The sequence below is a fragment of the Manis javanica genome, chromosome 6, assembly GCF_040802235.1.
Source record: "Manis javanica isolate MJ-LG chromosome 6, MJ_LKY, whole genome shotgun sequence".
NCBI lineage: Eukaryota > Metazoa > Chordata > Mammalia > Pholidota > Manidae > Manis > Manis javanica.
Window position 1 is genome coordinate 56,375,737 of NC_133161.1, and position 21,491 is coordinate 56,397,227.

The 21,491-nt window shown below is 31.5% G+C and overlaps 1 protein-coding gene across 8 annotated transcripts in view; it reads left to right on the forward strand.

Annotated features, from left to right (window-relative positions):
- The window catches only part of SNX13 (sorting nexin 13), a 170,195-nt gene that overhangs the window by 128,077 nt on the left and 20,627 nt on the right, over positions 1 to 21,491 (forward strand). For 6 of the 8 annotated variants that reach the window (XM_073238738.1, XM_073238736.1, XM_073238737.1 and 3 more), the window contains 5 exons: positions 5,949 to 6,053; positions 6,648 to 6,780; positions 13,368 to 13,405; positions 16,013 to 16,082; positions 20,116 to 20,288. In XM_073238738.1, coding sequence (XP_073094839.1) covers positions 5,949 to 6,053; positions 6,648 to 6,780; positions 13,368 to 13,405; positions 16,013 to 16,082; positions 20,116 to 20,288 — 519 coding nt within the window. The remainder of the gene's footprint in view (positions 1 to 5,948; positions 6,054 to 6,647; positions 6,781 to 13,367; positions 13,406 to 16,012; positions 16,083 to 20,115; positions 20,289 to 21,491) is intronic. The other 2 variants (XM_017666452.3, XM_037021843.2) reach the window with 1 other exon arrangement.

Sequence of the window (21,491 nt, forward strand, 5' to 3'; positions counted from 1 at the left end):
CACATCTTTACAATATTCCCCTGACAACAGCAGATTCCACATTATTTTCAGGCACACTTGAAACATTCTCCAGGATACACCTCATGCTAGGCTATATAAAACACCTCTCAATTTAAATAAAAGTATTGAAATCATACAAAGTATGTCCTTTTCTCGTAACACAATCAATAGAAATCAACAACAAAGGATTTTGATAAATCTGTAAATGTTTGAAAATTAAACAACACCCTTCTAAATAGTATCTAGGTGAAAAAGAAATCAGAAGGAAATTAGGAAGCATTTTGAATTGAATGAAAATGAAAACAATGTATCAAAATTTATGGGATGTAACTAAAGCAGTGCTTAGACGGAACTATGGAGCTTTAAATGCCTAATTAGGAAAGAAGAAAGATCTCCGACAGTCTGTTTTCACCTTAAAAATCTAGGAAAAGAAAAGCAAAATAAACTCAGTGTACACTGAAGGAAGGAAACAGTAAAGGTAAGAATGGAAATGAGTTAAAGAGAAAACAGAAAAATAACAGTGAAAGTCAATGAAAGTAAAAATTGGTTCTTTGAAAAGGAAAATAGAATTGAAAAACCTTTAGCTAGATTGGCCAAGAAGAAAGAAAGGCACAAAATCATGAATGAAAGAACTCATCACCAATTCTATGGAAATTAAAAAGACTACAAACAAATATTTTAAACAACTTTATGACAACAAATTAGACAGTTTAGATGAAATGGATAGATTGATGGAAAGACACAAATTGCCAAACTGACTCAAGAAGAAATAGAAAATATAACACATTTAATTAGTAGTTAAAAATTATCTCAGACAAGCAAGACCTAGATGGTTTCACTGGTGAATTCTGTCAAGTATTTCAAGAAGAAATAATACCAATATTTCAAACTATTCCCAAAAATAGAGAAAAAAAGAAACAATTTTGAACTCATTTTATGAGGCCAGTATCATTCTGATCGAAGCTAGACAAAGATATTTAGAAAACTAAATGAGAAAACAGACCAATATTCTTCATGAATGTGGACACAAAATCCTCAGGATTCAGAAATATTCAAACTCCATTACTTTTAATGGGTATGCTATAATACCTTTTAATTTATACTTAGCACAAAAATTATATTTGAAATATAAGTATGAATTATATTTGAACACTGCTAACTAGTGCATTTGATTACATTTTTGGCTTATGAAATATACTTAGAAGAATGTGATTTTAAGAAATAGAATAACAGATACCTTTGTGTACTCCATTGAGCATAAGAAAACATTCCCTATATTTTGGAGATCCCTATATGTTTTTCATCTGTCCTCACCTGTATTGCTCACCTGTTTCCTTATTTCCTGATGAAGCCAGTTTCCCAAAATTACTCACTTGCTTTCCTGTACAGTTTCACTATACATGTGTGTTCTAAACGATATATTGCTTAGCTTTGTTTTTAAATTTTATATAAATGGAATGATACTATATATATTGCTTTTTCCCCCTCACTATTGTATTGAAATCCATACATGTTAGTTCATGCAGGTATAGTTCATTTTCACTGAAGTATTTCATTGCACAGATATTTAAGTTTATTTACCTTTGATAATGTTTATGAGCAGGTGGTTTGTTTCCATTTCTTTTCTATTACATTGCTGCTCTGAATATTATTGTTCATGTTTCTTCATGCATGCACATATTCAAGAATTTCTGCTATTTGAGAACACTTTGTCAGGGCATATGTATGTTAGTTCTTAAAGTAAGTTGTAAAGTAAATTCTATTGTAGTCCAACAGTATAGATTACAATGATACTGGAAAAATTTAAAAATTAAGTTATTTAAGTCAGTTTCTTTCAGCATTTTAAAGATACCTTTTCATTATTTTCTGGTTCTCATTTTTTTCTTTGAAAAATCAGCCATGAATTTATTTCACTGTTACTCTTTTGAAGGTAATTTCTCTTTTCAGCATTGACAAAGACATCCCATGTCTTGGGACACCCTTCCCAGGTTACAGAAAGTCCCAGATTTTAGTAATGGATGTAGAAGGTTTAGGGAAACTACAAAACCTGTACTGTGATTCTAGAATTAACGTCTGAAAGCAACAAGTTTTTAGTGTTAAATGATTTTGGCATGGATTATTTATCTTTTGTAGTCATTGATGTTTTCCCTTGGTCTTTAAATGTTGGGAACTGTAATTTGCTCTTCACAGTAATGAATTCTCCATGCTGTATCACTGTCAGTACAGTTTTAGTGCATTGTTATCATGTGTTAACAGTCGTCTTTCACTTTTCCCATTGTCTGCTTTGTATTGTGATAGGGATAATTGTGAATATTGTAACCATCTTTTCTAAAAGTTTAGACAATGAAAATGGGAATGGTTGCAATACCAACACCAGCATGACCCAGACATCACTGAAAAAGATGACTAAATGACTGGTTATTCTATTAATATATATGGAATACATATAGATCCATACAGCTGGGTTATATATAGCAAGAGTAACTAACCAAAGTAGAGCATACTACACAATGTGCAAAAAGCACTTTGGGATCGGTCATGTCGGAGAATGGGATAGGAAAGCAAATGTGGAGACTGAATATTACAAGTACTTTTAAGTTAATAAGAACTCCTTTTTTTATCTCCCAAAATATCTGAGTGATCAGTTGAAAATTGTGGCTGTTGAATTAGCCTGGGCATGCTACGCAAATGAACATACATTGACCTGTCTTTCTTTCCTTTGATTGCTTTGTAAAACTGAGTTGAGTTGCATTTCATGATTCAGAAGTTTCAACTTAAATATCCTTTGAGTAAATGAGGAACTTTTGATAACAGATGTTGTGGTCCTTTAAAGTTGAGAGCCTATTCTGTCAGATCTTAGAAGCAACCATGCTTTCTATAGTACATTATTTTCTATCAAACTGTGGCAACAAGAGTTCATGTCCCATAGTTCCCAGGTACTTTGAGAAAATGGAGTTTTAGATATCTTCTTGATGTCAACGATTTTAATAAACTGCAGAAAACATAAAACAAACTTTGCTTATCTATCTGCATATTGGCAGACAGTACAAAAGTAAATTTTAACAAATTCCATTCAGTCCATAAACTTCTTATCAAAGAAAATGAAAAGACCATACCTGCTAAATTCATGTGTTCCTTCTATATAGCACTGCTCAAATGGGATATGGTCTGCTCATCTGTGATATTGAGGTTTTCATAATGTAAAATTTTGGTCAATTTTTTAGTTTCTTCTAAATATGCAGAAATACTGAGATTTTTGACATTATAAAAATGTCAGGAGATAACTTTTTTAGACGTTTGCTTTCAAGATGGCTGTTTTTGCCAGCCATAGTAAAGATGCTAAAATGTTGGCCTTCAGTGAAACCATATTTTCGAAGAAAATGACAAGAATGATGTCCTCTAATTTAAAAAATGCATCAGAAATGACAGTAAGCAGAAAATTCCATTTTTTTTCTCTCCAAAATTCTTGAATTATCTTTGGTGACGTTAAAAGGAACTTTGAAAAGGATGGAGTGACTTGAGTTGTTTATATGTAGCTATAACAAAAACTCATTCTGTGAAAAACAGTACTCATTTTTTAGCATTAATACTATTGAGAACTTAGAAAATATCACCAGAAAGAGATGCCTAGCTTAAACAGAATTTTCTTAATTTCTTTACTAAAACTAGTTTATTTGGAATCCACCTTCACTCTGACAAGTTTAAATGATCTGTGTGTCTTAAAACCATTTCCCTCAAGAAAAAGAGATTTAACTTATGATGACATCCATTATACTTTGAAGTATTTTTAAGTGGGCATTTTAGACGTGGGTAGCCTATATGATGAATTAGTAGATGCAAAGGACTTGACTGATGAACAGCTGGTCTACCAGACAAGCCTGTAGATACAAAGTGGTAGACATCTTTGGAGAGCTGGAAACAAATCCCCGCAGGTCTAAAAATCTGCTGTTTTTTTGTAAGTAAAATCTCATATTCTATGCCTAAATGATTTTATTGAAAGTATATTTAAATTGATGCCATCACATTGGACTGATAAGAAAAGTAAGTGTGATATAAGCTTAAGAGCAGAGTTGAAAGTCAAAGTGGATTTCATATTTGATTATATTCAGTTATACCACTGTGTTAAAAAAAAGGATGTCTAAAATCAGAGAAGTATTGTTAAAAAAGGAAACATAAGAAGTAACAGTATCCTATGGGATCATGGACTAAAAAGAAAGTAATTGTTATTTTTTATTAAATATAGATAATATGTTTAATTAGTCTATTGTATGTAAAATCTTATAAAAAGTTTTACATTTATGTCCTAAGAATACACAATAATATAGCTTCTATTTAAATATCTAAACATCTGATAGTTAAAAAAGTTAAAGCAAATTGCTTTATCAGAAGACAGATACAAATGTACTGTTACATTTTTTTCAACATATTATTTATTTAATTAGCCCTACTAATGATTAATTGCCCATGTTAACAGCTACTATTATTGGTTTGTTTAAATAGCCACATGTATGTAATAGTGAAGAACAGATTAATAGATCATTTGGAGATAACACCCATTTTTGTATATTTATGTTAAAGTAGTAAAAAGTCTGTGTTCTATATTACTTTTTTTGAGTAGGGATTTTGCTTAGTTGTGTCCCATAATAACTCTTCAGAATTATTGGTCACACATATACCAAGGATGAGGCTTAATTCAACTCTGTTTCTTAGATTATAGAAAAAGTAAACTAAATAAATGTAAAATACTATTTTCAAATTTGCCTCTTCTTATTTCCTAGGAACTGAGTTTAGTGAGGTCAGAGGGGAAATGAAAGGACAAAACCATCTAACATGTTCCTCTCTAACCTTTGTTACATACTTGAAGATGTTGAATTCTCATGTTCCAGGAGAAAACACACATACCACCCACCACTACACCACATCCTAACATACACAGTCAACAAATAACACCCATCTCCTCCTCCTCCAAAAAAAACCAACTACCATACAATTTACTTGGGTTTACTGACAAGAGTGTGAGTTAACAAGGGAACATTGGAAGTTGTGTAGCCCTTTTCCTATACATTTATACCCTGCCGTTTACTTCTACTTTTTCTCCTTGATTTACTCATTCTATTCCTTAGATATTCTTTTGTTGAGTATAGAAAATTAAACAGTGCATACTTCTGCTAGTTTCTCTAAAAGTAGCAAAAAAGTATCATCCTTTTTACTCATATATTTCAGAGCTTTCAAAACTAAAAATTCAAAACTTGACATGCCAAAAATGACCATATCCCTAGCTTTCTTGCATTTTTTTTAATAAAGTAATTTTTTACATTGAACATCAGATTTTGTATTTCTGTATGGTATCAGTCACTTTGAAATGGAAATTATTAGAACAAATTAACTTACTCATTTTTTTTTTTTCCCTTGATGGCACACTGGAATGTTGCTTCAGCATTGTAAATTTAGGATAAGGTTACTGTATTTTAAAGTCTTAGGAAAGGATTGCCTAATGTTAAATGATAAGAATGAACGGCTTATGCTTTTGGCAGTTATATTAAATACAGTCCAAGACTACTGAATGTTTAACTCCTAAGGCTGTTTCCCATGTGCCAGGCACTGTACTTATGTTCCTTACGTAAATCTCTTTTAATCCTTATAATAACCATATTGTAATAGTATTTCCATTTTCAGGTTAAGTAAGTGAAACCTAGTGAGAGGTAACTTTCTCAGCAAAAAGTCAAAATCTAAATCTATGTCTACCAGTCTGCTGTATAGTACACAATGAGAAGGTTCTTGGCTCTTATTTCAGCCTTTTTAAATGTCAAAGTGTCATTTACAAACTAAGGATTTTCTGCCAATTACTTTCAATAACACAACTTCATTATTTAATTCTCCTACCATTAAGAGTTAACTTATGTATAGAAACTCCAAAAATCATTACTACTGTTATTTCTCTCTGTTAGGCCTCTCCAAGAGTTATTGTTGATGATTATTTAGTAGCAAAATTAGCAGATACTTTGAATCATGAAGATCCAACTCCTGAAATCTTTGATGACATTCAAAGAAAGGTATTATATACAACATTTATTATTACATCTTTCTTGGGAAAAATGTATATTCCTACATGCATGTAATTCATTCAAAAAGATTATTGAAATAGAGTGCTAACTAAAAAGATGAGTTATGGTAATGTGATTGCCCCTTTCTCAATTATAAAAAAGTAAGCTAGTTTTTGTTTTTTTCATTGACAAATGAGGAAAATCCTTAGGTTGGGTTGTTTTATTTTAATCTGAAGAGCCATGTACATATTCTTAGAGTTTCATGAATTAATGATATATAAATAACATGGCTCATTTTGATATGTTCCTTGAGCCTTTATGGACTTGTTTCCTAAAGAAAGAACACTGCTTCCTAGAACATTATATGTAACCTACTATCAAGTGACTAGTGTTACATTAGGACCTTTTTCAGTACAATTGAGGTTCTAGAGGGACCAGAAGAAATCATTAGTTCTGACTTGGTCTTTTTGCTGACATTTTGTAAATACGGAGCCTGTGATTCATTATAGCAAGGCCTCGGTCTAGCTTTTGATGAAATCTTACTAGTGAAAATTAATACATTACCTGTATTAATGATGACTATTCTTGATTTATTTCAATAAGGTATATGAATTGATGCTACGAGATGAAAGATTTTATCCTTCCTTCAGACAGAATGCACTTTATGTGCGCATGTTAGCTGAGCTGGATATGTTAAAAGATCCTAGTTTCAGAGGATCAGATGATGGGGATGGAGGTAAGGTGGTACACATTGTACATTTATATGTAAATATGTATATATACATTTTTCACTGCTTACCAAAAAAATGACCTTTAAACAAGATAAAAAATGTTCTTGAAGTCCATAAATTTTGGTATATTTAAAAATCTGTGAATGAATGACAAAATTTTAGTTACTATATTAAAAAATGTTGAAAACTTAATAATAGATTAGAACATAAGTATAAAATCCTTTAGTTCTTAAAGAAAAATATTTTCTTGAGTTGTGTCACCCAAATATTTTTATGGTAGTTTCCTTCTTGCTAGTAAGTAATATTACTCAAGACTAATAGGAATATTGAGAAGATTAAGTGAGATAACCAGGAAAGATTCTGTAAGTATACCATAGACCAATAAGCAATATTTTTCAGAGTAAGTTTTTCTCTTTAATTATAACTGTTTCCAGAACCTGCTCAGTACACATTGGAAGAAACTGTAAGAGTCTTTTATTCTAATCTTTCAGTTTTTTCAAGTAAGGATACTATGAGCATAAAATAGTGGGAAACAAAACAGACTTTGAGTCAGAATATTTAGATTTTACTCTTACCACTTTATTACCCGTGTAATGTTGGCCAGATAATATCTTTCTCATTTTTCTCAGTTGTAAATCTGCAGTAATATTCTTCTCATAAGAGTATCTTACCTCAGAGTCATTGTCAGATGTAAATGGATTTATGTATATGAAAGTGATTTATAAACTAAAGCACAAATTCTAGTTTCTATTAGTAGTAAGCATTCAGTTGTTCAAGAGTAGTGGGAAAGGCCTTTAAAGCACAAGTTTCCAGATTCTTAGGCCCAATGACCATTTTACCAAATCAGAAGTACTTGTTCAGTCTAATTAAATATCTAAGGTTTGATACTTTTTGCTGTGTTCTACTAAGCAAATAAAGAAAGTAAATAAAAAGTAAATAGAAAAGATTTGACTAAGAGAGTGCTTTAATTATAATCATTTACTTATGAATAGGTTTTATGGGCAGGATTTGGGGTTGGAGATAATGATAATCTAGTAAGTACTGAGCACTGCTTTAAAAAATACCTCTATTTTAGAAGCTTCCTAGCCTCTCCTCTCTTAGAACCTTCTTCCCTGGCTAGCTTACATTACTGAGATTTAACTTTATAAATAGTCTAAGGAGGCTAGTTACAGAAATAATTTGTATTTGAGTTTATATTGAGTGTTGATCTAATATCTTAGGTTTTCAAATTGATATTCTTTCTGGTTTAATTTGTAAAAATTGGAATAATGCTCAGCGACCTGCATTTAATTGCATTAGAAGTTTTTAAGTGTACTTCTGTGGGAACTGAATAGTAAAATAAAGTAGGCCTCAAGCTTATTATATGGTATATCTGTATTTACTGTCTCTGTTGAAAAATTTTTTACAGAACTGCTATGAAATTTACAGTAGCAACTTTGCTTCCAGAGAGGACTATTATGTTTTTGTTGTTTATCTACTGTAAACGTTTCTTAGTATTGTCAAATGGATTTGCTATAAGACCCAGAATGAAGATAAATTGAATTGTAATCAACTAATTAAATGAACTTATCAGTAATGTATAATTTAAAATGATGATGGTATCAATATATTCTATGGGAGTAGTTTTTGATCCTAGAGTGTAAGAACTTTTCCAAAGTCGTCTACATTTACTTTTAGTTTCCATTTATGTATTTCTAGCTAGTCTGTCTTCTTGTAGACAGCTAATAGAATCAAATTTCTAAACCATCTGAAATCCAAAACCTCATACCTATAAAGTATATTAAAAAATTTTTTTTTCTGCAACTGGTTTTGATATGAAGTAAATGACCTTACCTTGTATCTCAGTCGTTGAGTCATCCCTCACATTGGAATCATTGACTGTAACAGCTTGGAATTCTAAATGTATGTATCTTGTCTTTCTAGGTCATGGCTTTTTAATATTCTCTGGCCTAGTTGATGAGCTTTAATATATTTTATGACTAGTAAACTGCCTAACCCTGGTTTTGAGACCATTTGAAAAAAGTATGTGGAGTGATGGATGTAATATGAAACATTAAAAATACCTTTAAGGTTTATTGTCTTTGTTAGTGTTTGAGTTTTAGGCAATTGCTACAACTTTTTCAAATAGTAATGCTTATGATTTTCTTGTCTGTATAAGATTATTTAATAAAAAATAGGCCTTTTCCCCATTTTTTATTATAAATTCTGACTTTTTTCTGACTTAAAATTAAGCTTCTGACACTCATTTTTTTAGACATTCTCAAATGTTGGCTACTTTTTAGACATTATGAAGTAATTTTCTAGTCTAGTGTTTAATGTGTAGCTGATTTTTAAAAAAATTGCAGGCTATAATTGACCCTAATGGACTAAGTCTTGTGTGTGATACCAGCCTGTGGTGGTTTTTCTTTGCTGGGGAAGAAATTTCATTCCTGTTTAGCCAAACTTCAGTAGATAGGTAGGTACCTGGATGGTTTGCCTATTCATACTCTTTCTCCTCTCTCCTCACTTCCTCCCCATTCTTCCTTCTCGTTCTCTTAATTTGTGACTGCTTTCTTTAGTTAGTTCAGTTTTTAAGTAATTTTAAAAGTGGATTTTTCTCCTTATTAAAACATGGTCTTGAAGTTTTTAAAAGTACTTAAATTATGCTATTTTAAATTGTAATTTGAGTCACATTTTTCACACCATGTAAACTGTACTTTTCTTCTCTTTTCTAATGTTTGTAGGAAATTACCAACTTCTTGATGAGATGGACCTAGACTGATTTTAGATTCTATTTTTAGATCTTATTGTAGATCAAGAAAACAAACTGTCTTGTTTTGCTCTAGATTTCTCCCTTAATTTGACTTGTCTTCGGTAGAAAGATATGAGGTAGGAGGCGTGTAATTGAATAAGGAGGATAGAGAACTATTTGTTATTAATTTTAGTTATCACCTTGCTATTAAACAAGGGGTAATCCTAGGTGGAATTTCCTGTTTACCTTTTGTGACCAAAGGTCTTAGAAACCAAGAAATGTTCTTGGCATTTATAGTTGTTGAAAACAATACCAACTGCCTTTTTATAAAATTATAGAAATTTTTGCTTTCAAGACTCTTTTAGAGATCCAAATTCATAAATGACCTCTTAAGTGCTAGAAACCCTACATTAACTTTAAATTGTTACAATATATTCATTTGTCTTTTTAACAAAGGGGCATCTTAATTGGTATCTTAATTTGCTCAGAAAAAAGAATAAAACCTCAAGGAAAAACCATTAATTTTTATAATATGTAATTGACCTACTCTCTTTTTTTGCCATTTGTTTATTTATTTTTGAGCAAAGCCTCTTTATTTTTTTGGTAGTGAGGTACATACAATAAAATGCATAAATCTTAATGTACAGCTGGATGAATTTTGACATGTATATACTTATGTAACCATTTCCCAGATCAAGATACCAAACATTCTCACTGATTTTTTTCCCCTTCACCTGTTTAGCCTATTCCCCCATCTCCTTCTGTGCTATGTCAGCCACCAGTTGTTCTCTGCATTTATGAGTCTATTTCAGTTTTGTTTGTTCATTTTACAATGTTCCATCCATGTGGTCACAAATGGCAAGATTTCATTCTTTTTATGGCTGGGTAATAATTCCAATGTATATATGTACCACATCTTTTTTACCGATTCATCTATTGATGGACATTTAAGTTGTTTCCATATTTTGGCTATTATAAATAATGCTGCAATAAATGTAAGAGTACATATCTCTTCTAATTGGTGGTTTTGTTTTTCTTCGGGTCAATTTCCAGCAATGGAATTGCAAGGTCATATGTGATTTCAGCCTAGTTTTTGAGAAACTTCCATACTGCTTTCCATAGTGTCTGTACAAATTTGCATCCACATTAACAGTGTATAAAGGTTCCCTTTTCTCTGCACCCTTGCCAGTGCTTGTTATTTCTTGTCTTATTGGTATTAGCTGTTCTGACAGGTGTGAAGTGGTATCTCATTTTAGTTTTGATTTGCATTTCCCTGATAATGAGTTGTGTTGAGCATCTTTTCACATGTCTTGACCATCTGTATATCTTTTTTGGAAAAATGTCTATTCAGGTCCTCTGCCCATTTTTTAGTTGGATTATTTGTATTTTTGGTGTTGAATCTTTATGTATATTGGATGTTAGTCCCTTATTGGATATATCATTTGTAAATATATTCTTCCATACAATAGATTGCCTTTTCATTTTGTTGTTTGTTTCCTTTGCTGTGTAGAAGCTTTTTAGTTTATTGTAGTCCTGCTTGTTTGTTTTTCCTTTTTTTCCCTTGCTTGGGTAGACATCTCCAGAAAAAAGTTAGTAATGTTCAAGAGTTTACAGTTCACTTTCTTCTAGGAGTTTTCTGATTTTATGTTGTACGATTAGGTTTTTAAACAATTTTGAGTTTATCTTTGTGTATGGTATGAGATAGTAATCCAGTTTCATTCTTTTTCATGTAGCTATTTAGTTTTCCCAGCACCCTTTATTGAAGAGGCTTTCTTTTCCCTGCTGTATATTCTTGTCTCCTTTGTCTAGATTAATTAGCCCTATAGATATGGGTTTATTTCTGAACTTTCTTTTGTGTTCCATTGGTCTGTGTATCTCTTATTGTGCCAGTACCATACTGTTTTGATTACGATAATTTTGTAATATAGTTTGAATCCCAGAAGCATGATACCCCTAGCTTTGTTCTTTTTCAAGATTGCTTGAGCTATTCGGGGTTTTTTGTGGTTCCATACAAATTTTAGGATTATTTGCCCTAGTTCAGGGAAAACTCATTGGTATTTTGATGGGATTGCATTAAATCTACAGATTGCTTTGGGCAGTATGGCAATTTAACAATATTAATTCTTTCTGTCCATGAGCATGGCATAGCTTTTGATTTATTTGTGTCTTTTTCACTTTCTTTCATCAATGTCTTAATAGTTTTCAGAGCTCACATCTTTTACCTCCTGGGTTAAATTTATTCCTATTGGTGTCTTCAGGATTTTCTGTATATACTGTCATGCCATCTTCAAATAGTAACACTTTTACTTCTTCTTACCAATTTGGATTCCTTTTATTTCTTTTTTTTTGCCTCATTGCTATGGCTAGGACTTAGCCATAAAGTTAAATAAAAGTGGTGAGAAGGGGCATCCTTCTAAATCAGAAATTATTCCTGATTTTAGAGGAAAAGCTTTCAACTTTTCACTGTTAAGTATAATGTTAGCTGCAGGTTTGTCACATGTGGTCTTTATTATATTGAGATATGTGCCCTCTCTGTGCACTTTGTTGAGAGTTTTTATCATGAGTGGATGTTGCTTTTCAGCATCTATTGCTTTTCAGCATCTATTGAGATGATCATACGGTTTTTATCCTTCCTTTTGTTAATGTGTATCATACTGATTTGTTGATGTAGAATCATCCTTGCATGCCTGGAGTAAATCCCATTTTGTGGTGAATGATTCTTTTAATGTATTTTTGAATTTAATTTGCTCCTATTTTGTTGAAGATTTTACCTCTGTTCATCAGGTATATGGGTCTGTAATTTTCTTTTTTGTAGTGTCTTTGTCTGGTTTTGGTATGAAGATGATGCTGACCTCATAGAATGAATTTGAATTACCTTCCTCTTCAGTGTTTTGGAATGGTTTGAAAAGGATAGGCATTAACTCTTACTTAAAAGTTTGGTGGAATTCTCCTGTGAAGTCATCTGGTACTGGTATTTGTTGGGAATTTTTGATTACTGCTTCAATTTCATTACTAATAATAGGTCTATTCAGATTTTCTATTTCTTCCTGGTTCAGTCTTGGGAGATTGCATGTTCCCGGGAATTTATCCATTTCTTCTAGGTTGTCCAGTTGGTTCGCATATAATTTTTAATAGTAATCTTTTATAATTGTTTGTATTTCTGTGATACCAGTTGTAACTTCTCTCTCATTTCTGATTTCTTTGAGTCCTCTCTTTTTCTTGATAAATCCAACTAAAGATTGATCACTTTTGTTCATTTTTTTCAAAGATACTAAGATTAATTTTTAAAAATAACCTTTAGTTGTTTTTTGATTAAATGGCATTGCATAAGCAGTTTTACATATTATGCTATTAGTTATATATTGATTTCAGAATCAAGACTGTCAGTGTATTTGAGCCGAATCCAAAGAATGTGAGCTTAATACAGATATGAAAAATTAATCTATTTATCCTTCACAGTAAAGAATAGTTTTATTGTAATATTTCTTTATCCAGTGAGACAGAAATAACAAAATACTCTAAAATTTTCTAATGAACTTCACTCTGCATTGTTTTCCTGATATTTACATTGTATTTGACAGCTTAATATAGTACTGTGAGGATAAAATATTTAATCATTGCTCTCCTGTACATGAATGCCTTTTGGGATATGGCGAATTTGAGTACATACACATTTACACTAAAATACCTGGCTTGGGGCGTAAGGGAACAAGTGTTTGAAAGTAGTGCAACACAATTTTCTTTACTGTTCTTTATGTTTTGGCTTATGTGACTTTCGTTCTTGGTGTTTGACCCTTAGATAAAGCAACTGTTTAAAAAAAGATTTTTACTCTATTCTAAGTTGAAATTCTCATCCCACAGAATCTTTTAATGGGTCTCCTACAGGAAGTATAAATTTGGTAAGTACTATTATCAGTACTTTAATTATTAAAGTGGCTTAAAAATAATAAGAAAGGCTGAGCCTTAACATGATGTAAACGAATGATGTATTTGAAGCCCCCAAAACATTCTTTAGTATTATGAGAAGTTATGCTTTTAGAAAAATGTTAAATTCACACATGAGGCCTCTGTGAATTAAAAATTAAAAATTAATTTTCATTTTTAAAAATGAGCTGCAGAGATCACACCTGCAGTATTCAGTTGCATTTGATGAAAATTTATTTTTTTATCCCAATATTTAGTATTTTTAAATGACTCTTTTATTTGTGCTATGATAAGCAGTAAATTTGTGACATATAAATGTTTACATTGGAATTAGTTTTTTCTTCTTTTGTATTTGGAAAAGAAATATAAAGTAGTTGGGATATCTGATAACTTCTAGATATTTCTTAAAGTCTATAACATTCAGGTTGTTGCAAAAAAATTATTTTAAGCTTAGAGAGTTTTATAGTGAATTAATGATATACTGTGGTTACAGTTTTAAGAACGTGTTTTTAAACATAAGCTGTCATTGGCATTTACATATATTCAAGGTGAAGTGTAAAATAATGAACATTTCAGTTCTCTTTTCCTTTGAATAACTTATTTCATAAAATGTTCATAGAAAGAAATATTTGTGTTCTGTGAGTTTCATTCTAGAGTTTGTGGGGTTGGGGGTAGGTAGGTGTTTTCTTTCTGCATACATTACCTTTTCTTTCAGACTTTTTGTTATATTTAATTTTGTAATAGTATTGAGTAAATGTTCTTTTACTGTACAAAGAAAAACTTTTAACACAACACTTAAGCAAATAAGCCATAGTGTTGTTAGAAAGTTTGTAACATTCAAAATGTTTTCCTAAATCATTTGATATCACTTCTGTTTACTTGTTATATTCTATAGCTTTATAAGAAAGGGAATGGCTCCTAGAACATGCACTAAGTGTTAGCAATAATCTTATAGAAAGTTTCTATGTGACAAAACTTTTCCTTTATTAGAAATTTTCCAGTATTCACATTTGTGATGCTTATATAAGCATTTAAACACGAGTAAAAAAGTATTTTTTTTCTTTCTTTATTCCATATTGAAATTAAGGCTTTTTCAAATAAGAGAAATCCCTTTTGTTGCATGGTGATATAAAGCAGAACAGTCTCTCAGTTGAAAAAAGGTCACTCTTAAGATCAGTGACTTGCAATATTTTGTTTCATAAACTTATTAAATTTAAACTTTTAAGTAGCTGAAGTCATTTGGCTTCTTTTTTTTTTTTTGCCTCACAGACAAATTTTAGTGGATAGCTGCTTTGTTCAAGGCTTACTTTATGTCTGAATCACAATGTCTAAGTGTCAGAAGTCCCCAAAACCACACACCTATGTTCACTGATTTACTGAGAGAGCTCTTAGGCCTCAGCATAGTCATACTAATGGCTAAAATTTATTACCATTTATGTATGTAAAGCAAAATCAGCAAAGGCAAAAGGTGCTTGGGGCAAAGTCCAGAGGAAACAGGCACAATTTTCTAAGAGTCCTCTCCCATGGAGGTCATAGGACAAATTTAATTCTCCCAGCAATTAATGTGCCATGTGTGAAATGCCACCAGGAAAGCTCATCTGAGACTAAGTGCCCAGGGTTTTTATTGGAGGCACTCTCTGCTTAGTGCATACCAACATTCCAGCTCCCAGAAGGAAAGCAGCTGTTCAGTATAAACCACATTGTTTGTACAGTTTGGGTACAGTCAGTCACTCTAAGCAGTTAAGGAATGGTGAAAAACTTTCATAAATCTAAATGTCATCCAAGAGCCAACCTGGGAAGCAGTCCCTCTAAGGAGAGCAATTTTGTGTTAACTCTTCCGTACAGTCTACTTTCATTATGTGATTATTCTCTCTTTTATGGATGTGTGGGTATATGTGTACATGGCAAAAAAATTTTGAACTTAGATCCAAAGTCCATAATTATAAAAGATTCATTCTGGGTCGATCGGTAATAATTCTTGTGGAACTGTTTTTGAAAATTATTTAAAATCTTTCTTAGGCTATGGAAACACTTCATTTAATAAATAATCATATTTATAGTTAACATTTTTTGGGTTAGGTGGTCTTCTAACATTTAATCCTCATATAATCCTATGACATAGGTACTATTATTATTCTCATTTTATACGTAAGGAATCTAAATTAAATTATTTCCAAATTAATGAAACACTAAGTTAAAAAATACAGAGTTGGCTCTGGTATATTTCAACATTTAAAAAAATTAAACTGTTAACGTAAGAATATGTCTACGTATTTTTATGCACACTTTTTTCCATGTATTGAATATAGTCGAGAAGTAACAAATTATAGCATATGGACCAGCAATGAAGGAAGAAATAATCTGATGTATTAAGTTGATTTTTAATTTGCTTTGTTTTATAGTTTCTTAATCTTGGCCCTTCTCTTTCCCATTAGATAATTAGGATTATTATTGGCGGGAACATACAAATAATATAAAGTTTATGTGGGACAAAGATAAGTAATGCATATATGATGTAAGATTCTTTAACACTTATTCCCTATAAAATGTAAAAGTTGTTTCCTTAATTTTTTTTTTCTCAGTCTTTAGATGACCTTTCAAATGTCTCTTCAGATGACTCAGTACAACTTCATGCATACATTTCAGACACTGGTAAGAAACTTTGTGACATAATAATTACTGAAAATTTTTAATCATTGTTACCCCTTCATTATTTTCCACATTTATTTTTGTAAACCATTTACTGTTCTGTGGTAATATTTTTAAGTTACTTTGTTTTCTGCAGCACATTCTTCATTAAATTCTTTGATGTTTGTTTACTTGTGTGTGTGTATTTCCTTTCTCTAAGGTTGTCACTGTTAACACTGGCAAAAGTGTAAAATTCTAAGCCTTTTGTTAGTGCTAATAAACTCAAACCAGTCTTTCCTCTTCACATCTAGCTGATAATTGTTTGTTCCTATTGAATCATGTTGGGACAGATCTTTAGTTCATACTTATTTTCATACATGCAAAGTCAGACTAGATAACTGGATAAATAAAGCTTTGGGTATAGGAATTCACAAAATTTCAGAAATGCTTGGGTGAGGTGAGAAACGCCTAAGATTTTGTGACTCAATCAGCATATGTGCAAAGTGGTTAGTGAGCTACAGGAAAAAGATCAGTTTCCATCTTTGCCATAGGGTTATTAGACAATGTCAATAAGTAGTAGATAATGGTGGTTTTCTTATCTGGCCTCTCATTATTCCTAGAATATAGGAGTGTGTTTGTCAGACTACATACTGAAGTATAAACATACTGAAGTATATTCCTTAGTTCAAATTTAGGCATACATTTTAGATTTTGTTTTTTACTTTTGCTTCATTTCAGATCTTGAAAAGAGATTTTATAATATAAATGTAACATAAAAGATAATTTGCATTTTTACTTAAAGTCTGTTTTCTTTTGCTTTTTATTAAAACTGGAGTCTTATTTTGTATTCTGTTCTCTGCCAAATTTCTAGAATAAGTTATCTATAATTGCTATCTCAATTGTTCCTAATTTATTTTTACAAACAGTTGGTAAATACTTTGTCCTTAAAGGTCATTAGATAACACCCTTGTCAATAAAACCAGAGGTTTGTGGCCTTTCTTTCCAGCTTTTGAAAGTTCTCTTACATTTTCCTCCCTTAATATTTTTAAATTCTTTTAAAAAATCCCTTATTTTCTTTGTTGGCTTATCTTCCAAATATGAAAACCTTTGTTCAAGTGCAAGCATTTGGTATTTGTCCTTTTACTTCCTTCTCAAAGATTTAAACTTTTATGTCTTGAGGAAGATGCTCATGTCCGTGTTCTTATACGGGTCTTTCTCTTCTCTGAGGGTTCTGATTTTCTAGGTGCTTTGTCCATCTTTTCAAAAATTATTTATTAGCTTCTTAAAATGTGTGAAGTACTACGCTAAGCATTTTTTATAAATTGTTATTTCTGTCAGGCAAACTGATGTATAAATACTAAAGAGGAACCATGGTTAAGAGCATAACTTTTGGTCCAGATTGTTTGGGTTCAAACCCCAGCTCTCTATTTAATAGTTGGGTGAACTTGAGCATGTTCCTTAACTTGTCTTGTACCTCAATCTCATCATCAATAGTAATAGTGTTTATTACTAGTTAACTAATTGCATTAATAATTATATGGGTGGGTACTATGTGTTAGTGTTTGTTCAATAAATATTTAATTGGATTCCAGAGTCTCCGAGTCTAGATCCATGTCCTTAACATCTTTATCATAGAAAATAGAATGTAGTGCACTGTTACTCAAGGACTGGTCCATGACGTGTACGAACTGCTCTCTTCATGAGAAATCTTACTTTAAAAAATATTGACTAAATTAAGCAATGTGTTTATTGACAAAATTGATTGGTTTTCTGGTCCTAGTTCCTTATCTGGTCATGAATTAGTAACAAATAGTTTGCATATCACCTGCTATGAGTAATATTGTCCTAGTGAAAACAGAACATAACTATTTCCGCTTTATTATACCACTATATAACATAACTATATTCCTCACCACTATCTCAAAATCAGTACATGTAATCTCATTATCTTTTAAAATCAAATAATCTTCTGTCTTCTGCACTTCTTTTATAACAACCTCATTATTCTTCCAAATGTGCATACATCCTGGTCATGATCTCCCCTGCATACTGTTACATGACAAATCTGATTTTTCTTTTTTAGAATGCTTTCTTCTATTCATCTCTTATTTTCTTTTCTATCCCTTGTTTTTCTCCTGGCTCTTGCTAATGCCTAATTGGTTATGGTTTGCTGCCTAATTGGCCTCTGCTTTCTGTTTTCTTTTACCAAATGTGTCCTGAACATAACAGAGAAAGCCATTCCCTTGTTGTCATGCTAACTGTTGAGTAATGGGGATTCTGTTAACATGATGAGAAGGTGTTGTGTAGTGTGTTCTACACAGGTCCCTGAGAGAAGAGATTGGAAGAGGTGAACAATGAATACTAGTTTTACCTATTTTTAAAGCCTCTAAAAGCAAGATGGTCATGTTTTGTCAAATCAAGAACACCAATATTACAAGGAAAGGGCATGAAAGATAATTTTTGTATAGAAAGTGCAAGTCCTAGAAAAATTTTGACAGAAGCTCAGAGAGATTTCTGTTCAACTACATTTGCCATAGATTTCTAGTTTTTATGGGATTAAAATACTTTACTAAGATGCTACAAATACTCTTCTTTGTCTAATTATATACAAAATCCCAAATATTTAGTCAACTCCACAACTTGGCCACTTTTTCCCACAACCCCCTAGTTATGAAACAGAACAGTATAGTCTGTTATTATAAGAACAAGTTAATATTTCTGTTCAATATTGTAGCCTAATTTGCCATGGGAAATCTTGCCTCCCATACACAGAAAGGCTGAAAACAATAAAATAGCCAAAGAAGGAAATCTACACTTGGCCATAGACCATGTGGAAAAACAAATTTAAGGAAGTAAAGAGGAATTGAATCCAAGGAACTAATTGGAGCATAAAGACAGCTATCTTGATTTTGACTGCATTTTTATGCCCACAAGTTTAGGAGAGACCTAGTGAGCAAAGCCTTGGAAACCTGGAACCAAGTGCTTTGCATAAAGCCCAGAATCACGAAGTGTGCCTTGATGTGAAAGAGGAAGTAGAAAAATTTAGTGTACTGTCAAGGGAAAAAGCAAAGAATGTCAAGATCATAGTTTGGAATGGTGTCTGTCTCCCATACAGAACTGAAAGCCTGTTTGTATCTCAGCGTGGGTATATCCAAGTTCAGCCATCCACAAGTCATGGTTTCCTAGTCAGAAAGAATGCTGAAAGTATTCATAGAGATAAAATCTAAGGCAAGAATACAACACTGTGAAAAAAGAACCAAATAAAATTAAGAAAATCAAAAAATACAATGATTGAAATTAAGGTCAGTGGGTGGATTGAGAAATAGGCTAGATCCAGATAAGTGGAGACTTGGTAAACTTTTGGAGACCTGAGGAAATGATCTAGAATAGAAATCGAAAGAGATAAGAAATGAAATATAAGAAAATGAAAAATAGGAAAGACAAATCAAAGAAAATAATTCCAAGTATATTCTTTACTTAAGATTAGTACAAAATGGGAACTGGTTTGATTTTAGGGAATACCTGATTTGGGTGGCTTGTGGCAAATCAGCAGTAAAATGCCTCTAAGCTCCAGAGTAAACTACACTTGTAAATGTTGAATATTATAATTTAGAAAGACTTGCCAAAAGAGCAGGTAAATCTTAATTCTGTGGCTTTTGCTTTTTGTTTAGTTGAAGAGATTTTAATTGAAATACAACTAAGTAGTGAAGGTTAGTACAGAAAGTTACTTAGTTAAATTAAGGAGATTCTAATAGTATACTATGAGGTAACATAACTGAATAATAGGTATAAGTTCTTTGGGAAGAGTCCAAAGTAGGTATCACTGTGTGGTTGGTAGTGTCATGATAAACTTGCAGTTTGTTTTATAATGTAGCCATCATAGTAACATCTAATAGATGTGAGTACAGAAGATGGGAATCTATTTTATTTCTTTGTGACATCCTTTTGTCTCAGTCTGTCATTTCAAATTCTTCATTTCATGTTGTCCTTTTTGTTTTTACTCTTCATCTTCCTCCTTTCTGTGTCTTTTGTTCTTCGTTTTGTTTAAAATGACTAGTGTATGCTGACTATGACCCATATGCTGTGGCAGGCGTTTGTAATGATCATGGCAAGACATACGCATTATATGCCATCACTGTGCACCGGCGCAGTCTGAACAGTGAGGAGATGTGGAAAACCTATCGTCGTTACAGTGACTTCCATGACTTCCACATGAGAATCACTGAACAGGTAATGAGGCCTTTAAAGTTTGTATACTTTACTTTGTTTCCTGATTTCATGTTTGATTCTAAATAGTTGTGAGGATGCTAAGGTAATTGCCCAAAACTAATGAAAGAAGGTATGAATTTCTGCATTAGTGTAAACGTTTATGATTATGAGCCTTTAACCAATAAATCAAACTTTAACCAGTGCTAACAATTGTGGACTAATGACAAAATACCAGTGGTATACCCTGGAAAATTAAAATGGGTATATATCTTTTATTTTAAGAGGTGTGTATGGGGGGATACTTTCAAGACATATTTGAGTTTGGTTTAAAGTAGGGGTAAGAGATCATTGTAGGACATTTTGTAGTCTTGTGGTAAAATTCAGAGTTGTAATTATTTTAAATAGCGTCCTTATCCAACAAATAGTTAATTCCTTGATCTGTTATTTTAATGACCACAACCTGAATTAAATAAATTAACCAAGTAATGTTTTTAATTCTTACTAAATATAGTTCTCTTGTTTTATAGAAGTATAAGGAATCTTAAAGATAACAAAAGTAAAATTATTTCTCTGTTCTATTTCTTGTTAAATATTTTTTTCTTCTTAACCTAGAAAAAAATATTTCCAGATGAATTGGAACAGGTGATCTATGAAATTTATCTTATGTCTTAGGAGTCTTTGATTTCATTCACTGTTTTTAAACATACAACTATTATTAATCCAATAAAAATAATAACAGTGACATGTGGATTGACTAAAGCTTTGAAATAATGTTGTACTACTTTAGTAATCAGAAATATCTTTTTAAATTAAGATAGTGGAAAAAATAATGGTTGACACCATGGTATTATCATTAAAATATTTTGTGAATAGAGTGAGATAAACTTTTAAGAGCTTAAGAGTGATTGAAAATAAAAGGTTAATGTTGATGCCAATGACCATATTAAAAGCACTTTTTAAATTGTATTCATGAGAAAATAACTTTGGACATGTCTGGTTTTCTCTTATTGTTGAAAAAATTAACATCTTCATTTGTTTTTTCACATTTAGTATGATTTATTTACAGAAATGAAAGAATTTTCACTCTACATTAAAGAAGTAATTAGTCCTAAAAATATTACCTGTTTGATATTGTTTTAAAGTCAAATAGCTCATATATCTTCTTCTTCCCATCTTTGACCAAACTTGACAAATTTTAAGATAATTTGGATTACTGAGAGTAGT